The sequence below is a fragment of the Dermochelys coriacea genome, chromosome 10 (assembly GCF_009764565.3).
Source record: "Dermochelys coriacea isolate rDerCor1 chromosome 10, rDerCor1.pri.v4, whole genome shotgun sequence".
Taxonomy (NCBI): domain Eukaryota; kingdom Metazoa; phylum Chordata; order Testudines; family Dermochelyidae; genus Dermochelys; species Dermochelys coriacea.
This window is the reverse complement of record NC_050077.1, coordinates 38,657,460-38,681,286: the sequence shown is the minus strand read 5'-3', so window position 1 is coordinate 38,681,286 and position 23,827 is coordinate 38,657,460. Positions and strand designations below refer to the sequence as shown.

The window sequence follows — 23,827 nt, the reverse complement described above, 5'->3', positions numbered from 1 at the left end:
GAAAACTCACGGCGACTGGGGGAGGTCCCAGATGACTAGAAAAAGGCGAGTGCCCATCTTTAAAAAAGGGAAGGAGGAAGATCCGGGGAACTACAGGCCAGTCAGCCTTACCTCAGTCCCTGGAAAAATCATATAGCAGGTCCTCAAGGAATCAATTCTGAAGCACTTAGAGGAGAGGAAAGTGATCAGGAACAGTCAGCATGGATTCACCAAGGGCAAGTCATGCCTGATTAACATAATTGCCTTCTATGACGAGATATGGCTCTGTGGATGAGGGGAAAGCAGTGGATGTGTTATTACTTGACTTTAGCAAAGCTTTTGACACAGTCTCCCACAGTATTCTTTCCAGAAAGTTAAAGAAATAAGGGCTGGATGAATGGACTATATGGTGGATGGAAAACTTGCTAGATCATCAGGCTCAATGGGTAATGATCAATGGCTCCATGTCTAGTTGGCAGCCGGTATCAAACGGAGTGCCCCAAGGGTTGGTCCTGGGGCAGGTTTTGTTCAATAGCTTCATTAATGATCTGGAGGATTGCGTGGACTGCACCCTCAGCAAGTTTGCAGATGACACTAAACGGGGAGGAGAGGTAGATACACTGAAGGGTAGGGATAGGATGCAGAGGGACCTAGACAAATTAGAGGATTTGGGCCAAAAAAAATCTGATGAGATTCAACAAGGACAAGTGCAGAGTCCTGTACTTAGGAGGGAAGAATCCCATGCACTGCTACAGACTAGGGACCTAGTGTCTAGGCAGCTGTTCTGCAGACAAGGACCTAGGGGTTACAGTGGACGAGAAGCTGGATATGAGTCAACAGCGTGCACTTGTTGCCAAGAAGGCTAATGGCATTTTGGGCTGTATAAGTAGGAGCATTGCCAGCATATTTAGGGATGTGATCATTCCCCTCTATTTGGCATTGGTGAGGCCTCATCTGGAGTACTGTATCCAGTTTTGGGCCCCACACTATAAGAAGGATGTGAAAAATTGGAAAGAGTCCAGCAGAGGGCAACAAAAATGATTAGGGGGCTGGAGCACATGATTTACGAGAAGAGATTGAGGGAACTGGGATTATTTAGTCTGCAGAAGAGAAGAATAAAAGGGGAAATTTGATAGCCGCTTTCAACTACCTGAAAGGGGGTTCCAAAGAGGATGGATCTAGATTGTTCTCAGGGGCACCAGATGACAGAACAAGGAGTAAGGATCTCAAGTTGCAGAGGGGGAGGTTTAGGTTGGATATTAGGAAAAACTTTCACTAGGAGGGTGGTGAAGCACTGGAATGGGTTACCTAGGGAGGTGGTGGAATCTCCTTCCTTAGAGGTGTTTAAGGTCAGGCTTGACAAAGCCCTGGTTGGGATGATTTATTTGGGGATTCGTCCTGCTTTGAGCAGGGGGTTGGACTAGGGACTGCGGTCTCTTCCAACCGTGATATTCTATGATTCTATGATTTGCACATTGGTTTGGCCGATGCTGGTGTTTGCCACAAGTTTGGCTGGATCCAAAAGCACCTCGTCAATGAGGAGAGCGATCTTTGAGGAGGAGGGTGTATGTAATATGTCCAGCAGCTTATGGTGGGTGTCCCTCACCTTCTTGAGAGGGATTTCTAATCCATCTGCCACCCGCTTTGTAAGATCCTGAAAGGATCTAAAATTGTCTGCCATGGAAGGAGGAGGGGACATCACTGCCTCATCCGGAGAAGAGGAAGAGAAATTAGTTGGTGGTGTGGTCTCCTCTTCTAGTTCAATCTCCTGTTGTTCAGATATTTCCTCAGGAGGTGCAGAGGCAGAAGGAGAGCGCCTCAGGGATTCCCAGTGGATGACTGTGATGGGATCCCGGTCTATAATCTGGAACTGGGGTACTGCTGTGCCCCCTTAATTCTCCAACTTGGGCTGTCTCTCACAATGCTTTGCTAGTGATAAACAGCAAACCCCTCCAGGCGAGGTTATAACTCAGTGCAACAGCATGTGGCGCCCCACATCAAGCTAAATTGCATGAATGTTCCCTGAGTCACTCATGAATCACACACAGAAAGGCACCAGCAAATCTGCCAAGCCCCCAGCCTTGCCCCCAGAACTGAACTGTCTTGCCCTGGTCAGAAGCCTGACCAGTATAAGTTCATTACCCAGTCTACCGTCTCTCAGTGTGGAGAAGACACACACTAGCCTTGGTAACGTGAGCGAAGATTTCCCAAGCACTTCAACCAAAACACACTGTTTTAAGTAAAATATAAAACAAATTTATTAACTACAGAAAGACAGATTTTAAGTGATTATAAGTGGTAGGCTTAAAAGTTCAGAGATAGTTACCAAAGAAAATAAAAAGTAAGCACACAGTCTAAATTCTAGACCTTATTAGACTGAGCAATATTTGGATCAGACAGTTTCTCTCACACCACTGGATGTTGCAAGTAGGTTACAGTTCTTAATACACAGGCTTTCCCTTTAAGCCTTGGACCAGTTTCCTCAGTTCAAGTCTTTGTCTTCCAAGCATTCTTCTTCCCTTCAGCATAGGTGGGAGAAGAAAAAGGTGAACAGTGGCATCATGAGGACCTTATTTTATACTCAGTCCATGCCCACGGAAAAAAACTAGCCCAGGTATACCTGGTGGGCCTTGTTGAGTTACAGGTTGAGCAATCCCCATTGTGTGGTGCTTCTCTTACACAATTGTAAATCCCTTGTTTACAACTCCCCTGCTGATTAATGGTCTTTTAACACCATGTGGGTGTGGATCACCTCCTTTGTTGCCACTGGAGAACTAGTGATGCCCAAATTTGTAACATATTTCAACAACCACAATACAGCAAAATCTCATAAGATCATATACACTGATATACATATTTTCATCAGATCATGATCTTTTCTAGGATATATTATATGACATGCTTTGTATGAAATATCAAAATCACATATGAATGATGAATATGGGCACTACTTTGAGGTACAGAATGCTACCGTGACACTGGATGCCTCGAAGCCCTGGTGTGGCCACTGTGGCAGTGGAAAGGGCATGGGTGACAGAGCCCACAGCTGGTCATACCATGGGGTTGGAATCCAGCGTGAAACTGTGCCTGGGAAGGTCCGGGCTGATGGTGGGAGGGAGCATAATGTGAGTGATAGAGAAACTCCTCCCGGCTGCTATCAATTGGAGGTGCAGATAAGGAGACTGGAGGCAAACTGCTCAGTACTGGTGGTGATTCAGGATTTGAGATGAATTCAGTACCAAGTAAAGGAAACTCTGGGGTTTCAGATACCACCAGGTTCTTAGAAAATCTGTACTCCTGCAGTGCCATGGTCATCAGTACTGTCAGGGCTTGCCAGTGCTGACTTATCAGTACCGAAGCAATCTGTAGTCTTGACCAAGATGAGTGGTCCAATGAAGTTTAGTTGTTTTTGGTACCGAGGGTTTCCGTAACGGTGCCGACTTCCCACAGGCAATACGGTCTGTGCTTCTGTCTGACAGGCAGAACCGCTACCTCAAGCGCCTGTGCCCAGAGGGTCCTTAGACTTACTCCCGGTGTCCGCACTGGATAACCCACACTACTTGTGGGTACCATGTTTAGGAGCCATTGGTACCGAAGTGACCATATGTGACGGGGATCTCCTCTAGCTGGTTAGGGACTCACTGTGAGGACTTGTGGCTCTCATTTTGGAGATGTTTCACAGGGAATTTGAAGGTTTCTTCCTCAGTTCACCTCCTTTGGAGGTAGAAGGCTGCAGTGATGGCTCTCATCACTGAGGAGACTCAACTGCAGGTTGCAGAGCTCCCTCCATCAGATGTAGTTTTATGCTTTATTTCCCAGTTTTTCCAGGATTGGGCTTTCAGTTGCTGACACAAAGCATACTTCTGGGGGATGTGGGCCTCCCTGAGGCACTGTATGCAGAGGGAATGTCCATCTGTTGTAAGTAAGGCCTCCTTACAGGAGAGGCACCTCTTTAACCTGAGGGAGCTGGGCATGTCCCTTGATGGCAGCAATCCCCAGAAGAGGAGGAAAAAATAAAGTAAAAACTTTGGGGGGGGGGGAAGGGAAAAGAATAGCAATGGACCCCATCACCTAAGAAGAAAACGCACACAAAAACACTAAGGCTATGTCTACGCTGCATTTTTGTCATTAAACTTTTTTTGGTCAGGTTGTGGGGAAAAAAACAAACAAACAAATAACCCACCCCGACTGACAAAAGTTTTAGTGACAAAAAGCGCCGGTGCGGACAGTGCTTTGTCAGCAGGAGATGCTCTCCCGCCAATAAAGCTTCTGCTTCTCACTGGCAGTGGGTTTATTTTGATGGCAGGTGAGCTGTCCTTCTGGCAAAGAGTGGCTACACTGCTTATCTTAGCCACTGTAAAGTATGCAGTGTACACATAGCTTAAGAATGACTAAGAAAGAATTTCTAAAGATCTAAAGTAGTGGTCTCCAAACTTTTTGGATCGCGCACCCCCAGGGCCAGCTCTAGGGAAGCAAAAAAAAAAAAAAACAGCTGCCGCCACCGTAGACGGAGAGGGGAGAGCCGAGCTGCCGCCGGCGTGCCACCGAAGAATCAAAGGTTCAGGAGCGCTGCTGCCACCATGCCGACGATGCTCCTTCGGCAGCGCTCCTCCTGCCGCACACCCCCAGGGATGGTCTTGCGCACCCCTTGGGGTGCGCACACCCCGCTTTGGAGACCACTGATCTAAAGCATCTGTGAATGGACTGCTAATCGCTCCATTTCTAGCCAGGGACAGTTAAGAATGAAGTAAAGGTGGCTCACCATGCAGCACTAATTAGCCTCGAGGCAGAGCACAAGGAGAGAGCACAATTATGGGCCGAACAGATACTGCTACCAAAGATCTCCGATCAGAAACACAGGGACGCATACACACCTACAGTGGAGCACCCATAGGGATACTACTCAAAGAAGAATCCTTGTTCCCTATGACCTTTCAGTTTTATTCCCCGGAGGACATGAGAGAGGAAGCTAAACTCTTATTTTTAGGAAAACCTCACTGACGGTCTACTCAGCAAGCAAATAAATGCCAGACTCAGTCAAATTTCTCTGACCTGTACCACCAATGGCTTCCGCAGGTGCCTGTTCCGCAATCTCCTTGGTTTTGGCAAGAAGTAGTCTGACTGCATCTGGGGGAGCGGCGGGGGGGGGGGGCAGGGAGAGAAAGGACACATGTTACACAGTATTTTGACCACCCAGTCATAAAAAAATTCCTCCCCAAACTCTGATGAATAATGTATATATTAGAGACTTCAGAAACAAAACAACACCTCTTTCATAGAATATCAGGGTTGGAAGGGACCTCAGGAGGTCATCTAGTCCAACCCCTGCTCAAATCAGGACCAATCCCCAAAAAATCATCCCAGCCAGGGTTTTGTCAAGCCTGACCTTAAAAGACTAAGGAAAGAGATTCCACCACCTCCCTAGGTAACCCATTCCAGTGCTTCACCACCCTCCTAGTGAAAAAGTTTTTCCTAATATCCAACCTAAACCTCCCACACTGCAACTTGAGACCATTACTCCTTGTCCTGTCATCTGGTACCCCTGAGAACAGTCTAGATCCATCCTCTTTGGAGCCCCCTTTCAGGTAGTTGAAAGCAGCTATCAAATCCCATCTCATTCTTCTGTTCTGCAAACTAAATAATCCCAGTTCCCTCAGCCTCTCCTCATAAGTCATGTACCCCAGCCCCCTAATCAATTTTGTTGCCCTCTGCTTGACTCTTTCCAATTTTTCACATCCTTCTTATAGTGTGGGGCCTAAAACTGGACAAAGTACTCCAGATGAGGCCTCACCAATGCCAAATAGAGGGGAATGATCACATCCCTAAATATGCTGGCAATGCTCCTACTTATACAGCCCAAAATGCCATTAGCCTTCACAACAAGGGCACACTGTTGACTCATATCCAGCTTCTCGTCCACTGTAACCGCTAGGTCCTTGTCTGCAGAACTGCTGCCTAGTCTGTAGCAGTGCATGGGATTCTTCCTCCTAAGTGCAGGACTCCGCATTTGTCCTTGCTGAACCTCATCAGATTTCTTTTGGCCCAGTCCTCTAATTTGTCTAGGTTCCTCTATATCCTATCTCTACCCTCCAGTGTATCTACCACTCCTCCCAGTTTAGTGTCATCTGCAAACTTGCTGAGGGTGCAATCCACGCCATCCTCCAGATCATTAATCAAGATATTGAACAAAACCTGCCCCAGGACCGACCCGTGGGGCATTCCGCTTGATACCGGCCGTCAACTAGACATGGAGCCATTGATCAGTACCCGTTGAGCCCAACGATCTAGCCAGCTTTCTGTCCACCTTTTAGTCCATTCATCCAAAACACCCCAGCCAGAAGCTGGAAATGGGTGACGAGATGGATCATTTGATTACCTGTTCTGTTCATTCCCTCTGAAGCACCTGGTATTAGCCAGTCGGAAGAGGATTCTGGGCTAGATGGACCTTTGGTCTGACCCAGTATGGCTGTTCTTAAGTTTCAAATCAGTCTAAAGTCCTTCATGCCAAAATTACCTGCAGACCCTATATACCTCCCTCATCTTTGGTGTATGGAGTATTGAAAATGTATATTATTCTAACTGCAGGCTGCTCGAAGTTAGACTTCAATGAGGAGAAAGCTCCACTGAACTATATACACTATGACAGGTTTCAGAGTAGCAGCCGTGTTAGTCTGTATTCGCAAAAAGAAAAGGAGTACTTGTGGCACCTTACAGACTAACAAATTTTTCCACTCTATTTGTTAGTCTCTAAGGTGCCACAAGTACTCCTTTTCTTATATACACTATGTTTAATTTCCCTAAACTAGAAATTAATACTTTATGGTCCTCTTCCCGTTCTTCTCAGCACTGAAGCAGTTTGGTCCAACTGACAGGGCATTAGACTGGGAATCAGGGGACCTGAGTTCTATTTCTGAATCTGCTACCGACCTGATGTGAGACTCTGAACAAGTCACCTCATCTCTACATGCTTCTGCTTCCCCTGTTCCCCCATACTTGGTCTGTATTATGTATCTACACTTAGGCAGTTTGGGGCAGGCCCAGTCTCACTGCATGTTTATAGAAGGTCTAGCACAGTGGGGCCTTGATCTCTTTTTGGGCCTCTAGGAACTACTCCAATAACGTTTTCTGTCAGGATCACTCATTTTATAAACTGAGCAATAAATTCTTTTACCAGCTTTATGGGGAGGAAGCTCACTCCCAAAGGAAATATTTTACTAACCACTCACCTATCATGGTTTGGTATGAGGAGGTTACTTACCTGTTACTGGAAGTTCCTGGAGATGTACCTGTATTCCGCTGTGGATTACGCATGCACAACAGGACTCTGAGTCAGAATTTGAAAGTAGCGTTTGTTGCTCCCCAGCTTGCTTCGTGCTTCTGTCTGAGGTGACAAAGGGCAGGGCAGATCGCGTCTCCAGTTCCTTCTCCAATGTGAATCTGGCAGATCCGAAGCATAGGAGAAGGAGGGCGGGAAATGGAATATAGATGGGGATCTGAAGAGCCTCCAGTTAGAGGTAAGTAACCTCCTCTTCTTCAAATGATGGTCCCTACTGTATTTCACTGTGGGTAACTGACAAGCAGTGCCTAAGTAGGAGGAGGGTGTGAGGACGAGGACAGAAGGGTCATATGGAGAACCACCATGCCAAAGGAGTCATCTGCCACCAAGTCCTGCACCAAGAGGCAGTGTGTGGCAAACATGTGGACAGAACACTCCATGTGGCCACTCTACATATCTCTGTGAGAAGCACATCTTGAAGGGATGCTGTGGTCATTCCTTCAGCTCTAGTGGAGTGAGTCTGTACCCTCATTGGGCGGCGGGGGGAGGGGAGAGGCAAATTCGACCAGGGCTTTGGAGCGAAGCCCGGAGCAGCTCCAGAGCAGTGGAGCTGCAGGTTTTTGCCTGGAGCTGGAGCTGGAGCGGAGCCGGAGCACAGCTCCAAAGCCCTGGATTTGGTAGCAGAACTTAATGCAGCTGGAAATCCATCTCTGTGTGGAGATGGCCTGGCCCCTGATTTTCTCTGCCACCACAAACAGGCGAGGGGACTTCCTGATCGTTTTTGTTCTCTGTAGGTAAAAGGTCAAAGCCTGTCAGATGTTGAGGGGAGATGTAGAGTTTGTGGGTCTGTGGGAAGAAAACAGGTAGGTGAATGGATTGGTTAATACAAAACCGGGAGACGACCTTTGGTAAAAAATAAAATTTTGGGTGTACGTATAGAGACCGTATCCTTGTGGAATACTGTAAATGGTGGGTCCACCATCACAGTGTTTAGTTCACCAACCCTTCTCAGTTAAGTGATGGCAACAAGGCAGGTGACCTTCATGGAGAGGAGGAACATGGAGCAGGATGCCACTGGCTCAAAGGAGGGTTTTTGTTAATACTGAAAATACCCGATTCAGGTCCAACTGAGGTGTGATCATTTGTAGAGTAGGACGGTTTTGAGGAGGTCTTTCCAAAATCTATTGGTTAGTGGGTGTGTAAAAACTGAGTAACCCTCTGTTGGAGGATGGAACACACCAACTGCCGATAAATAGACTTGCAAGCAGCTGAGAGAGAGATCCGATATCTTTAAGGACAAAACGTAGTCCAGGACTAGGGGAATCTCTGCAGCTTCCAGAATCACACCTTTATTCTGTGGGACGTTGTGGAGTTCAAGGCATGGGACACCAGTGGCTCTGGGGAAGGTGAGCAGATAGTTACTACCATGGTTGTGCCGGTCTCTGTGATGGTGCCTAGGAGTGGTATGGGAAAGGTGATTCTTCTGCAGGTTCAGATTCATCCAAAAAGGAAAAGGAGGACTGGTTCCAAAGGCAGTACTGTTGGAGCCAATGGAGAGGTGTATAGCATATATGAGGGGGGGAATAGACCCTGTACTGCAGGCATATCTTATGGCAGAGATACGAGTTCCCTGGAGCTGGAAGGACCCGATGGAGGAGACTTTAGATCCAGTAAAGCAAAGACATCTTGGGGTGCAGCCACAGATCAGGATCTCCCTGGCAGAAGGGACACTACACTCTCCTTTTTGGCCACCAGTAGTGGCACTTTACTGGTGCCAGAGGGTCTCACGTTTTGTGAGGTGCTAGAGATAGTGGTACCAATGGGTCACTGCCTGGAACCACTGTACTCGGGTCTTCTTTTTGTGCCTGTGGAATGTAGAACATATGTCATCCCCTTGGGCGGAGCTGGTGGAAGGAGTGTTTCTTTGAGGTAAGACTTGGAGAAAAACTTAGTACCACATTTTATGGGAGTGCTTCCTAATCTCCCAAATAGGCCCCGACATGAGCTCTGTAGGGGTGGCTCTGCTGTTACTGGAGTTGGATGTAGTAGCAGCAGGAGGCACACTCACTGATTCTGGCAGATGTATGGGGGAATTCTCCTGCCTGGGTCCAATTGTAGTCTCATGACCTTCTCCAGGAGATACTTCTGGAGACAAAGTGCTTGACCTCTGCTACAGCTGCGAAAAGACTGACAAACAGTGCACCTAGCTGCAATGAGAGCCTCTTCTAGGCTGTAGAGACAACATTGGTGGTCATCGCTGACTGAGAAGGATCGTGGGCAGGAGGTGCAGTTTGAAATGCTGGGCATAGTCCGGTACTCGAATGAGGTATAGGGGGTGTGGAGACTGGGGGAAGTCGCTGACCTCTATCTGAACTGTTAAAACTACAACTAAAATAAAAACTATGTACAAATTAAAGGTATTAGAGCTGCATCAGAGATGAGGACACTGGAGGTTCCAACCCAGACAACGGGGCGGTGAGAAGGAACTGGAGATGCAGTCGGTCTGCCGTGACCTTTATCACCTCGAACATAAACATAAGGTGAGTCAGGGTGCATGTGCATATCAACGGACACTTCTTTCAAATTCTCCAACTCTGGACGCACGTGTAACCCACAGTGGAATACAACAGGGACCATCACTTGAAGAAGAACAAGTAGTTATTGAGTCAACAAAACCTGATGGGACATTTCAAAAGCTTTGATAAGCAAAGAAATATCAACTAGTTTTTCTACATGTGTAAATAAGACAGAACTTTGACTTCAACTGGTGAACTTTAATTAGCAAAGTGCCAGTGAGATGGCATTCTCGCTTTCAAGTTGGTGTAGCTTTGAAGCTCAACTATACGCTCAAGCACCTGACAAGCTTCTTCCAGTGTAATGTCAGGTCCGAACACTATTGGAGGCATTTCTTCATAAGGAAGACGGTGCTTTTTAATATTCAAATCAGTCATTCTTGGACCAGTAGGATTTTAATTCCCACTAGGAGCTGGGTCAGGCTCCAGCATGCTACATTTTTTGTTCACTGGTCTCTGTAAGAGGGCTTGCCTGCCTATAGTGCCCCCTGATGGCCAAATGTGGCTCTGTAGAGGCCTGTCTCAATTTCCCCTTCTTTCAGGGCTCCTTAAACTCCGCACAGGCTCTCTCATGGCTAACACCATGCTTGCTTGGGACTGGTTCAATAACAAACAGTTTACAACAATCCTCAAAGTCCCACAATAAAGTCCATCACCACAACACAAAAGTTCATATTCAGCCAGTTCTGGAGCTCTTCTGTCCCAATCTGCTCTCCACCAAGCAGCCATTCCCTGCCCTTCCTAGCTGGAGCTCAGCCTTCTTCAATTCTCTTTCTCCATATCAGAAAAATCAGCAGGCAACCCCTTTGGGCTCTCTTGGCCCTCCCCTGGTTACTCTGGGTCTCCTACGGGAGCCTCCTGCTCTCCACAGCCTCTGTCACAGCTACGACCTCGAGCTGCACCCTTACCTCTCTGGGTAGTCCACCTTCCCCTGCTGCTGTCTCCCCCTTTATAAGACCCAGATGCCATCCCTTAAACCTAACTGGGCAGCAGGTAATCAGTCAGAGGTGCACTGGACCCTGCTCCCTCTTAAAGGTGCCAGTTACCCTGCAACAGTTTCACTTACACTGATTGTGTCCAAGTGCTGTCGGAAGGTCAGTTCTGCTTCCTTGCTAGGCAAGAACAGCTTTCCGTGTCGGCTATTGGGTGGTAGAGTCGTGGGAACTGCAAAGAGCCCACCATCTGCATCAGCTCCTCCAGAACTTGAGGGACCAGCTGCCAAGAGAGGTCTAGAGGGGTTTCTCAAACCTGGAAGATTTTAATCAACCATTTAACAAAATAAAAACTAAAGGAATTATATTTAGTAGATGGAGAACAGGACTGGGAGTCAGGACTCCTGGATTATATTCCTGGCTCTGCTACTGACTCACTGTGTGACACTGGGCAACTCAATCTTTGTGCTTCAGTCTCCCCATCTATACAATGGGGATACACTTATCTACTTCACAATGATATTGCGACTCATTCATTTGCTTTGAGATCTTTGGATGAAAGGAGTTAAAAAGCAACACATTAATACACACACTGACATCTATGGATCTGATTCAGAGTTTCACACAACTCTACTGAGAAGTGTATCTTTTATATCTGCTGAAACAGTTGAGGGCGGGTTTCCCAAAGGGTAAATATACATGACTAATACATTCATTAGCAAAAGGAGTGTACTGCAAATATGAAGTCAGTGTCCAAAGATTCTGTATTGTTTATTTCTGGTTCAGATTGATACTGTATTTAAAAAAACTAAAGTATGAAATATAGTTGAACAAGGTAAATACAAAGGTACAATCCCTATGCAAGTTTCTGATTACAGTAAATTGAGAGACCATTGCTCAGTTCACTAGAAATACTCTGCCACTACTTCCAGAGGTACAAGGCAATAGATTTTTGCATAATTAAATAAGGTTATGATGATTTAGTGAGAATTTCATTTTTTGAAAATAGAATATAAATGGAAAATATCTTGGTTTGGACTTATCTAGTTTGCAGTAGATATATTTTCCCCATTTTACAGATGCGGACACTCAGATACATATGAGATAAAAGCATAGGGCCATATTTCAAAAGAGCTCAATACCTAGCAGCTACAATCGTGGATGCTGAACTCTCCTGAGAAATCTATTTCAAGATTTTGAAGAGCTACTGAGCAACACAATTCCCATTAAGAAAAGGAGTACCCGTGGCACCTTAGAGACTAATCCCATGGACTTCAGTGAGAGAGTTAAAAAAAAAAAAAAAAGCAATTCATAGTAATTTGGTTAAGGACACACAAGTCACAGGAAGTGGTGGGATTGTGTTCAGTTAACTAGGCCACACCGTCCTTTCTAAAAATCACCTAGAGGTTTTGGTTACAAACTAGGAGAGCAAAGCCCACATGGTTTGTGATGCTATTAGTTACCAATTTTTATTTGGTAAAAAGAGTTAAACAAAATTGACAGCAGAAGGTATTTTCTTATATAAAGCAGTAAAAAGGGGTGTCAAATATACACAGTAAGACACTATTCAGCGGATGCAATATAGTTTATGGGATCAAATTTAATTTTGTTTAAACTTTCTAGTTCACACTGTATCTCTCCTACTGCTCTTCCCTTTTTTCCAGCAGTGTACAATCCCCTTTTTCCTCATCCTGGCCTTCTTTGCTGCTGCTCTGAAGCTGTCTGTTAGTTAAGACTTTCAATTCCCCTTAGAGTGTGCACAAGCTGGCTTTTAAATTGTTACTTTCTATTGGAAAAGCTAACTCAATTTAGCTTTAAGAAGAAGTTAGATGTCAGAAAGGCTCAGGATAAAAAGCACTGTGAGAAATCACAGCTAAAAGGTTCATTTCTAAAAACCTGACTATTTATTTTCTGGCAGACATTCTACTGCAGACTTTAATAGCACTTTATGCACAGAGATGTAGTTTGTTATTGTGTACTAACAAAGTTATGATCCAGACCACTGAAAATACATCTTAGATTTACTATCTGGGAGTAATTTCCAAATTCAGCACCCAGATCAATGCTACTAAGTACCATACTGATAGTGTGAAAAACTACTTAAATTCAAGCTATGATTTTACATTATTTTCACCTTAGTGAATAAAATCCTATAACATAAAAGAGTGGCACTATATCTCTATATGTTGTGATTAGCAGGTGTGAATGATGCAGGCTAACACGGACAACTATATCTTCCTATTTATATGTGAACATGAAGCTATATAGAAGCAGGCACCATTTTGTTTTGTTTTATTTCTAAGGGTATATCACAAAATATCATATCTCAATTAGAGCTGCGTGAATACTAGATTTTCTAAAAAAGAAAAGGAGTACTGGTGGCACCTTAGAGACTAACAAATTTATTAATTAGTCTCTAAGGTGCCACCAGTACTCCTTTTCTTTTTGCGAATACAGACTAACACGGCTGCTACTCTGAAACTAGATTTTCTGTTTCACTGGCAGGAACAACATTTCAGACCTTGGTGAGGGGAGCAACTTTAACCCTGATTCCAGGGGCTACTTAGGCACCTGAAAACTTATTTTGCAGATGATAGCTACAGTGCTCCTGGCAGCTAATTTCTAAGTTAACTCCTATATAAAGAAAGAAAATTAAATAAATATTAGACTTCACTCAGCTCGAATACTAACATGTTCTGATATCTTGTTGCTAGTCACTTAAGGGACACTGTTTAACATTGGAATAGATCCTTTCACTTTTGGAAACATCCTACTAGTAGAAGGCCTGGTGAGTTTATACTGCAGCTGTGTGGGGCTGTAGGGGTGTTACCCAACTAATAATAAAAATAGGCTAGAAAGTGACTATAAACAGGAGTGAAACTGACACTTTTAAGTCACTTTCACTTTGGTTTAAAAGCAGGGGTCTCAAATATGCGGCCCGCAGGGTTATTTTCTGTGGCCCGCCAGCTCCCCGTGGCACCCCCGCCATTTGCCCTGGAGGCACAGGGGTCTGTGTGTTGCCCTGGCCACTCCTCCAGGTCCTCCCCTGAAACTCCCATTGGCTGCGGTTCCCTATTCCTGGCCAATGGGAGCTTCGGGGGAGGTACCTTGAGCAGCGGCCTGGGCAACACACAAACCCCTGTGCCCCTCCACCCCGCACAGGTCCTGGCCGCTTCTTGGAGCGGCATGGGGACAGGGCAGGCAGGCAGGCAGCCTACCCTGCCCCCAGTGTGTGCCGGGCCGGATCCACCCCCCAAACCCCTCCTGCATCCCGACCCCCTGTCTTAAGCCCCCTGCTGCACCCTGCACCCCTGCCACACCCTGCACCCCGGCCCTGAGCCCCTGTTGCACCCCACACTCCTCCTGCACCCCAACCCCCTGCCCCACCCTGCACCCTGACCCCCTGCTCCCCTGCCCTGAGCCCCGACACACCCGTACCCCTCCTGCACCCAAACCCTCTGCTGCACCCTGCACCCCCTGGGGGCAGAGAGGGGGAAGAGTTGGAGTGGGGATTTCAGGGAAGGGGTTGGAATGGGGACAGGGTCTCACGGAAGGGATGGAGTGAGGGTGGGGCCGGGGAGGTCAGTGGTGCGGCCCTCGGGCCAATGTACTAGTCCTCATGTGGCCCTCATGGTCATCTGAGTTTGAGACTCCTGGTTTAAAGGCTAGTGACTTTCCAGAAGATTCTTAAACACAACACTACAGTGATTGAGCTGCAGTTCTCACAGGAGAATATTTAAAATCAAACACTAAAACAATTCAACATTTTTAAGTTGAGAAGAAAATTGAGCCTCATTATTTAGAGAGTTTGTGTGTGCACGCATATTATATAATTTTTAAAGTACCTCTGTGTTTGGAAGCTGTGCCTCAGTTCCCATTACCATAACACGGGAATAATAATACTTGCCTGTCTGCCATATCCAATTATAAGGAAGATAATTATAGAGATCTGTGAGACAGGAACTGGGCCTTCTTAATGGTTTGTATGGTGCTTAGCAGGGGACTCCTACTGATTAAGGTCTTTGGGCACTACTGTAACATTAGTCAGCTGTTGAGATGCCTTCTGGTGGTAACTGAAGGAGACTTATCTGGGAGCAGGATGTCAGTGGAGGACAGGTGTTGACCAGCAGCACAACCTTCATCCCCCATGAGATCAGCACTGCTGGCAGAATTTGCAGCACAGCACGGACACACACCTGTCCTTGAAGCTGCAACCACCAGTGGTCAAGATGACTGTGGACCAGAAGAGTCTGTCTGCAGTCTACACCCAGGGAGAGGTGAGGGTGCTCTCTGCTACTCGAAGGGCAAACTGACCCCCAAACCTTCTTCAGCTCCCACTCCCTCAGGATCCTTGCCCCAGAGACGGTTTCCCTTCATCTGCTCCTCCCACACTCACTGCCCACCCCCTCCCTCAGGGCGTAGTCCAATGTCCCCACCTCTCCTTTCCCCTGGTGATTGACTCCCCTTTCCCACCCTACTGCCCCCATTTCTCTTTGCACTAACAAAAAGGGTTTTTACAGTTAGACCTATAAAATTACTGGGCTCTTTCCTGAAAATTAAAACACACTCTTGTCTGCAAACAAATGCAAGGAAGATTTAAACTAAGATGAAATTGCTTCGTATTACTCTATAATGAGAAACACACAGAGCCCCAAGTGCCGTGTTTTACAGCATTAATCATTAAGGCACTGGCATTACAATGATGATATAAAAATGCTGATTATTCCCAATAACATCGACACCTTCATGGCCTGTTCTGCAAGCCATAAAATGTGTGATGACAAAAGCAACTAGACTGAGAACAAGGACATTGAAATTCTCTGTCCACACAGTTAGGGCTGACAAGTGATTAACTATCCCCTCTAGTGGGATAAGAAGGTAATTCATGCTCATTCAATATTACAACTTGGTAGAATGACACAAAAATGTCTCATTTTAAATGCTATTTTACCTGATCTTAACTAACGTACTTATTATCCCCACATTCTTCACCCTTATGACACTGTACAATCCAACATCAGTCATTATCTCACAGAAGGAGGCTTCCCCAGGAAGACTGATTAGTGAGTGGCTTCCTTTACTGGAAAATGTTTTAAAGTCACGTAAAGTTAACCTACAGCATTCTCACATGTAAATGCATTATTGAGGTGGGTAGTTTGCAAGATTCAAAAAAATAAACCTGTATACGAGTAACTTGTAGTGACTCTAGCTAAGTTACCAGAGATGTGCGTCTTCATCAACTGTCAAGAATGAATGATCATCCCTTCTCAACCAGCCACAGAAATAATATTGCAGAACAGACCAGGTGCATTATGGGTAAGTTTAAGATTTTTGTCATGGTTATTTTTAGTAAAAGTCAGGGACGAGTCACAGATTTCTATGCATTTTTATTTATTGCTGTGACTCGTCCCTGACTTTTACTAAAAAAATACTGACAAAAATGGGGCTGACAACAGGGTGAGAGCCCAAGCCCTGCAGAGGGATGGAAGGAGGGGTGGGGGGTCCAGCACCCACTGCCCACAAAGGCTGAGAGCTGCAGGGCCCCCTCCACTGCCTGCAGCAGCTGAAGCTGAAAATGTCACAGAAGTCTCAAAGTCACAGAATCCGTGACTTCCATGACATAATCTTAGCCTTAATTATGGGGTTTCCTCTGAAGGATGGAACACTGGGGTAGTGACTTGGTGGACCAATGGCATGATCCACTGAGGTCATTCCCATGGGTGCTTACCTGAGGAGCTGGAACTAACATTGGGAGAAAAGGTCTTGTTGCGAAGAGCAGATTGATTTCGGGCACAGCCTGGACTCCTGGTGCTGATGGCAATCACCTTCCCAGGAGGAGTCAGTGATTGCTCTTCTTGAATAGGTTTTATAGGGGATGTGGCGACAGAGTTCATCTCAGGGGTCTGAAAAACCAAGCACAAAATGTTCAAAATGCTGCAAGAATATTACAATAAATTATTTAACAAATGCCCTCCCAGGAAACTTAAAAAGTCATTAAGAACTTATCCATTATAGTGTGATTGATCAGCATGTTCCTGCATTTGGTTAATGCATTTCCCTGTGCTGAATATGGGACACCTGGTAAAATTACTCATATTCAAGCAAGTTCAATGGCAATCAATCAGAACTATGCAGTACAAATGTTCAAATTAACATCACTTGACTGAGCCCGTTAAAAAGAAATAATACATAGTTGGATTCTTTTTATTTACCTTCTTATCTTTAAGGCTTTAGGGTTCACACACCCCTACCTCCCCCAAACACATGGGGAGAAGTCTCACACACACACACACACACACACACACACACACCCCGTACACCTCTCTTACACAGAGGGGTGACTGACTGATCTGACCCTCCCTGCCCAGTATTCTCCGCCCTCCATGCCTGGGTGGGCCCCAGGACGGACCCACCTCTCCTGGTACCTGGGCCATGTCTCCCAAGGGAACACACTGGGGGGGGGCATGCAATCACATCCCCCCCACCCCCAATTTCTGCCAGGGTTTACACCAGAATGTCGCCAGCAGCAGCCTTTCTGAACTGTGTGGGAGGGAAGGGATGGGACTGACTTGGCCCATTTTTTTGCAGAGCTCATCTCTTCTCCCTCTTCTGCCACTCCCCAGTGGTTGGAAGTAGCTTGTCCCTTCCTGCCTGCAAAGTGTCAAAAGGTAGCTGCTGGCCACCAATGTAAGTGAGCTGCCTCCTGTCCTCCAGCTACAGCACAGTCAGGAAGGGGTTAAGCCCTAAAGCATTGTGCCCCAGGGCCCAGAGAACCTGACTGCAGGTGCTTCTGCAAACCCGGCTCAGCAGAAGAGGGTGCCTTGGGGACAGAGCAGCCCTGTACTCCCTGGGGGTAGAACCTGGGGGGCGGGGGGGGAAGACAGGTGAAGAGGTTGCTAAGCCCCTGCCTGGGGGGCTGCTGTGAAGCCTGCAGGGGCAGGGCACGAACAGGTTGGAAATTGCTTTCCCCCACCGCTTAGCTGATGAACAGAGAGGCTTCCCTGTGCCAGCGCTGTGTGGGGCTTTGGTACATGCAGGACTCAGCTCCTCCTGGCCAGTACCCCAGGCTGGAGGGTCTTGGACTTTCCCGGGGCACCAACCCAGCCAGATGCAGTGGGGGAAGGAAGGAAGGAACCAGCCAGCCAGGCTGTTGGTGATCTAAGCACTCCGACCACAGGCTGGCTCTCCGCACAGCGCTGGGAGCGGAACACACTCCACCTGGAACGATATGGAGGACAAGCGGGGCTGGGGAGGGGCAGGGAGAGGACAGAGAGAGGGGAAGTAGGTAAAGGGCCACCAGGTGGGCAGCAGTAGCCATATGTAACTGGCTGCCACCTGGTGCCTGCCTGCACTTACCAGTCACTGCAGCTCACAATGTGCAGCCAGTGCCAGCTGGAAACAGGACGGGGGCCCTAGTGGCTGAGAGTTGGCATGCAGGTGTGGGCTGCGCTGACGGAGCAACAGGGGGAGCGGCTGGCCACGTGCACTGCAGTTTTGCCCTGCCACCAGCCTTGCACACCCACCCCTATCCTCTGCCACTGGACCCTCCCACTCACGGCTGGTAGGTGGGTATCTGGTGAGCAGGGAATCTGGCCAGCAGTAGGACCCGCCATTACTAAGGGGGGGGAAGACACAAAATACGGGACGATTTGCCCATTTTTAAGAAAAAATCAAGACACCTGCAGGAGAGCTTAAATATGGGACTGTCCCTTTAAAAACTGGACGTCTCGTCACCCTACATATGTGAAACATTATTTTGTTAGAATCAAGTTGGCGTTTAATAGGCCTCATCATCGTGCTAGCGGTTTGAGATCTTATCAGAAAAAGCCATAACAGAGGGCGGATAAAGACTTTAAGCTACAAAAAGGTCTGCTTTTAGGTTCAGTAGCAAAACTGACAACTTAACTATCACATACTCAGTAACCATCCAGTTGCTTCCTTTTGTTGCAAAGATATGTGGAAAACAAAAGTTTAATTGTAAAATGAGCTATTCTGACTTGGCATCAAAGGTGATCTGTTCTGAAATGCTGCCAGTTTCTTTTCCTATTTCAGATTATATCATTGCTATTAAAGTCAGAACCAAATGGTGAGGCCCTTTGCTAATGTTCCAGGCATATACAGTTAATTTCACTACAAATGTTGTTTATGATGTTTTCTAACAAAGGCTGTCTTTTAAAAGAATCTGTATGTAACCACAGGCATAAAATTACCTCCCACACTTGATTGCAATGCAATTTGCTACAGTTTGTTTTATGTTGATAATCTTCATGTAAAGGAAAGAATCACAGCACAGTTAGCCATTCTGGTTTGGTTACATACAGTCTTGTGAAAAGAGTCAATCAATGCATCTTTGTTACAGCAGCTTTTTATCTTTCACCTCAACAGCATGGATTATCCAGATCGGCAATGCTGAATTACAGGTTTCAGAGTAGCAGCCGTGTTAGTCTGTATTCGCAAAAAGAAAAGGAGTACTTGTGGCACCTTAGAGACTAACAAATTTATTTGAGCATAAGCTTTCATGAGCTACAACTCACTTCATCGGATGTAGCTCACGAAAGCTTATGCTCAAATAAATTTGTTAGTCTCTAAGGTGCCACAAATGCTGAATTACAGTCTGAATCAGTGATGGCTCAGCTGCCCCTGAAATTCACAACATCTAACCTGCTATTATTAAGAAGCTATTTCCAGGGCAGACCTGGAAACGCTGAAGCAAAAAAGAGTGACCTCTGATCACATGCTTCATGTGGCAGCAAAGATCAGGTCTGTGTCACAGCTGACAAAACTGATCTCCAGTGGAACTCAAGTGCCTCCTGGCAGAAATATTTTACCTTCCCTATAGCCATCTGAGCTGCAGCAAGTTTAAAAGAATAAAACTTCACGGGGTTTCCAGATCTACAATGGTTGCAATTAAAAAGTAAACATTTCCTCCCAGAATGCCTGTCATCTCCGCACAATATCACAATACAATCGATATAAGAATGTTTACTTTTTATTGTCAGCCAGGGTCATCTAAACTGGCTCTGGTTATATAAAGAAATGAGTTCACTTACCCTTTAAGTCTTATTATCTGAAAGGACTTAATTTTTCCAGGACATTTCACTACCCTGATAAAGACATGAATGAAACTGAAATGTCAGGAATGTACTTCCAAGTTAATGCCTCAAGTTTCATTTAGCTTTTTTATTATTAATTATTATTATTATTATTATTATTAATAAAGATAGTGTTCCTCTTCCTATTTTGCATATGCTCACATTTATAATTAATGTGGTTTCCCTGGATGTCACATGTCTCCCAGTGTGAAGCTTTCCATCACCAACCGCTAGGAGAAGAGATCAGCACAGATCTGTAAGAAGCCTGACCACAAGGCAAACCAGAATGAAAGGTGATAGCATAAATCTAAAGCCACAATTCCACCAGGAATCAGTTTTCAGGGAGGATCTGCTCAGGAATGCAATCAGCAAAAACACTACTGTCTAATGAGCTTTGGCTGATAGGATCATGTCTGCTCCTTGGTGGAGAGACTTGGGACTCTCCTCAGGTTTAGAAATTAGAATCAGAAGAGAGTTTGAAAAAAAGAGGAAAAGAACCAAGTCTCCACCAGCAAGCAAAGATCAAAAAACCTCACATTTTCCAGCACAAATGATGAATGTGCAATTTAATTTGAAACAACTATGTAAACATCACTTTTAACTCAAGTTTATTCAGTCATACCTGTTGTATTCTAATTTCTTCCTATGCATCAACAGAATCATTTATTAAGCTCCAATCAGCTACACCATCGAAAACAACAGGCTGAATGGGCATCAGAGGGCAGAATTTGCCCTCTAAAATCTTTAACATTGGTGGATGATGTGCAAGGAAGGAAGGAACACAGACTGACTCAAGTCCCACATTAGGTCCACTGGACTGGCAGTTCAGAAAAATATTTTTTAAGTGTAATCATCACATTTATTCTGGAGTCCCTAAGATACAAACGCACATTGCCACTTCTAGGGAATCACTTTCAGAGCTCACTCCTAGACCAGTTGTTCTATACATCACCTTGGAATCAGAAGCATTTATCTTTTTTTTTTTTTTTTTTACCACTGCAGGAGAATGGAGGACCTGACTAGCTCAGCCACTCAGGAGAAATCAATTAATTTTCATGCCAATACTTTAAAAAGTCAAATTAACAATAGTTATCAAGGGTTTAATTCCTCCTAATGGATTAACCCTAAATAGCCTAGTATGCTGCTAATCTCATGACTTGGTTGCTACAGCAGCCATGTTAAATATTCATCATAACTAACGCTATGACTTGGTCATGGAGGGCGCAGAAGTTACGGAATCTGTGACTTCCACAGATCTCGATGACTTCAGCCCATAGCTGCTGGGAGCTACAGGGTACCCCCACCTCCTGTGATGGCCTGGAGCTTCGAGGTACCCCGCCAGCATTGGCGGGGGGTTGGGGAAATCACCCGGCAGCTCCCCAGTGACCAGAAATTTTTGGGATACCCCAGCTACCATGGGCGGGGGGGGGGGGGGAAGGGTGGGAAATCCCCCGGCAGCCGCCCAGCCTCCGTGGGCAGTGGGGGTATTCCCCGCAGCTTCCTAGCCACCAGAGGTGGGGGGCCCCTCCCAGACTGGGCAGGGGCCATAGCTCCCAGCCACAGCAGGGTAGGGTGCTGGACCCTCCTCCCTCCGTGTTTTGTCATGGACATTTTTAGTAAACGTCAGGGAGAGGTCATGGCTTTCGTAAATTTTTGTTAATTGACCGTGACTTGTCTGTGATTTTTACTAAAAATGTCCATGACAAAATCATAGCCTTAATCATAACAGCTACTGGAGCTGAAGACACATGGAATATACTGTTAAAAGTTAAAATGGGATTAAAAAACTGTAGCTGCAGCATATTGTGGAAGGAGTCTAACTCTGCTGCAAGCTGCCTGGGATGGATTTCAGATAGAAATCTCTAAGGTCTCCATAGGACTTACCATGGAAACAACAGGAACAAGCGATTGTCTCCAAAATCAAGCGTCACACATAGGGCATCAATGCTAGTTACTTACTGGTTTGGGGTTGACTTCAGTGGAGATGAGTTTTAAGAGGCAGTTGAGGAGTCTTTGCTTGTGAAAGGTGGAAGATGTGGGGACAGCACTGGGTTCGGATGTTTCCTCCCTGGAATCCTGGGTTTCTGGCCCTAACACAGCTAGCCAGTCATATTCCAGCTGCAGCTTGTTTGGCTTGCCCATCATGAGGTAAACTTCAGCCAACGTAAGGCTCTCAGAGTTTCGTAGACTCCATCCCTCCTCTCTGACCTGTTGAGCAAGTCGGCTCGGGTCATCCTTCAGAGGCTTTGCAGAAGGTTGTCCCTGAGGTGGATGCAGAAATGAAGAGCTCAGCTTCTCTTGAGTCTCCTCCACTACTGCATCTTGTAAAACCTTACTAAAAATATCAGGCTGTGGTCCCTGGCTGTGGGTAGCTTGAGTTTCAGATCTGGATAGGCCACTGCCAGGCGATGCTATCACAACTCTTGCTATCTGTGCAGAACAGGGGTCAGCTGCCTCTGTATTCTCAGCTGGAAGAGCCACAGGAGAGGCGCTCCCAGCTGAGGGAACAGGGTCTTTCCCTTGCAGTTTGTCTGTGCAAAAACATTTCTCTGGGACAATCAGATCCTGACAGGACTTCATATACCGAGGGAATGGATCGAGCAGAGAGAGTTCCTCCAGGTCAGGGATCTTGCTGCAAACACAAGCTGTGTTGCATGATGGTAGCTTGGTTGCTTGGTCACTGGCCAGGGCCTCCTCACTCTCGGCACGGAAAGCCATAAAGATTGGCTTCTCCAGACTCCCTCCTGGGTCCTGAAGTCCAGAAGGTGGTTTTTCGAGAGAGTTTGTGATGCTGAAACCAGTGGGTCCTTCTGTCAGGCCACTCTCTAGGGAGACATCTTCAGGGCTTGCAGAGACTTCCGCTATGGGCTGAGAGGTTCTGCCTGGCTCTATAGTGCTCTCTGTCCTTCCGCCACTCTTACCCTCTGATCCACGAAGATACTTTAGCTGCCCTCTGGCTGTCCCCTGACCACTCTGAATGCCTAGGATTTGGGCAGGAGGCAATAAGTGAGAGTCCTTTGTGTTCTGTTTGCATTTGCCAGTTTCCTGCCAATGCACCGTGCAGAAAGCCTTGGAGTGGACTACTCTGGCCACCTCAGGGAGGGGGGTGAGCGTACAGTTCTCTCCTGGGAAGAGATGAAGCATCACTTTCTCCTCTGAGAGACTGCCTCTTGCTTCTGAATCTCTGGAGTCCTGAAGCTGCCGTTCCTCTAGTGTTTTACGCTAAATATACTTTGTCAAAGATTACAACCATTTTACATTATGCAGATTAGCTGCAGCATCAGCCACAGATACCCCTAAAAAGAACATCTCGCACCCCAATTTGTAGTTTAAGAGATTAATAAACAGCTCTCCACTCAGGATAGATATGTATGTTTTGTAATCAGGAATTAAGCCTTTACATGTTGAGAAGGGAATATACCCAAGAACACAATTTTTCCATGAACAGCAAACTGATCCTACATTCTAGGACAAGGTCATTGGTCTCAGCTTCACTTATAGATTTATAGTTTAAGGTCAGAAGGGACAATTCTGATAATTTAGTCTGACCTTGATAACACAGACTATAGGAATACCTGAATTAATTCCTATTTGAATTAGAGCACGTTTTGTAGAAAAATATCCAACCTTGATTTAAACATTGGCAGTGATGGAGAACCCACTGGATCTTGTTATATCCCTGTCTGCTAGATGGAAGAGCCCTCTATTATCACATTTCTGTTCCTCACATAGGTAATTAGAGACTGTGATCAAATCACCCCTTAACCTTCTCTTTGATAAGCTAAATATATTGGGCTCCTTAAGTCTATCACTATAAAGGCATGTTTTTCCAATCCTTCAATCATTCTTGTGGCTCTTCTCTGAACCCTCCCCCATTTACCAACTCTTGTGCAGCAGACTAGAAATTCCATGGCAACTTTGTTTAAATTAAAATGAGAAGTTTACACTGATTTTGGTATAAAAATGGACTACAAA

The 23,827-nt window shown here is 46.0% G+C and overlaps 1 protein-coding gene across 3 annotated transcripts in view; it reads right to left on the bottom strand.

Annotated features, from left to right (window-relative positions):
• The window catches only part of CRAMP1 (cramped chromatin regulator homolog 1), a 135,300-nt gene that overhangs the window by 27,857 nt on the left and 83,616 nt on the right, over positions 1-23,827 (bottom strand). For all 3 annotated transcript variants that reach the window (XM_043494346.1, XM_038419742.2, XM_038419743.2), the window contains 4 exons: positions 21,812-23,074; positions 16,489-16,663; positions 10,895-11,076; positions 5,032-5,106 (listed from right to left, as the gene is read on the bottom strand). In XM_043494346.1, the coding sequence (XP_043350281.1) occupies positions 5,032-5,106; positions 10,895-11,076; positions 16,489-16,663; positions 21,812-23,074 (1,695 nt within the window). The remainder of the gene's footprint in view (positions 1-5,031; positions 5,107-10,894; positions 11,077-16,488; positions 16,664-21,811; positions 23,075-23,827) is intronic.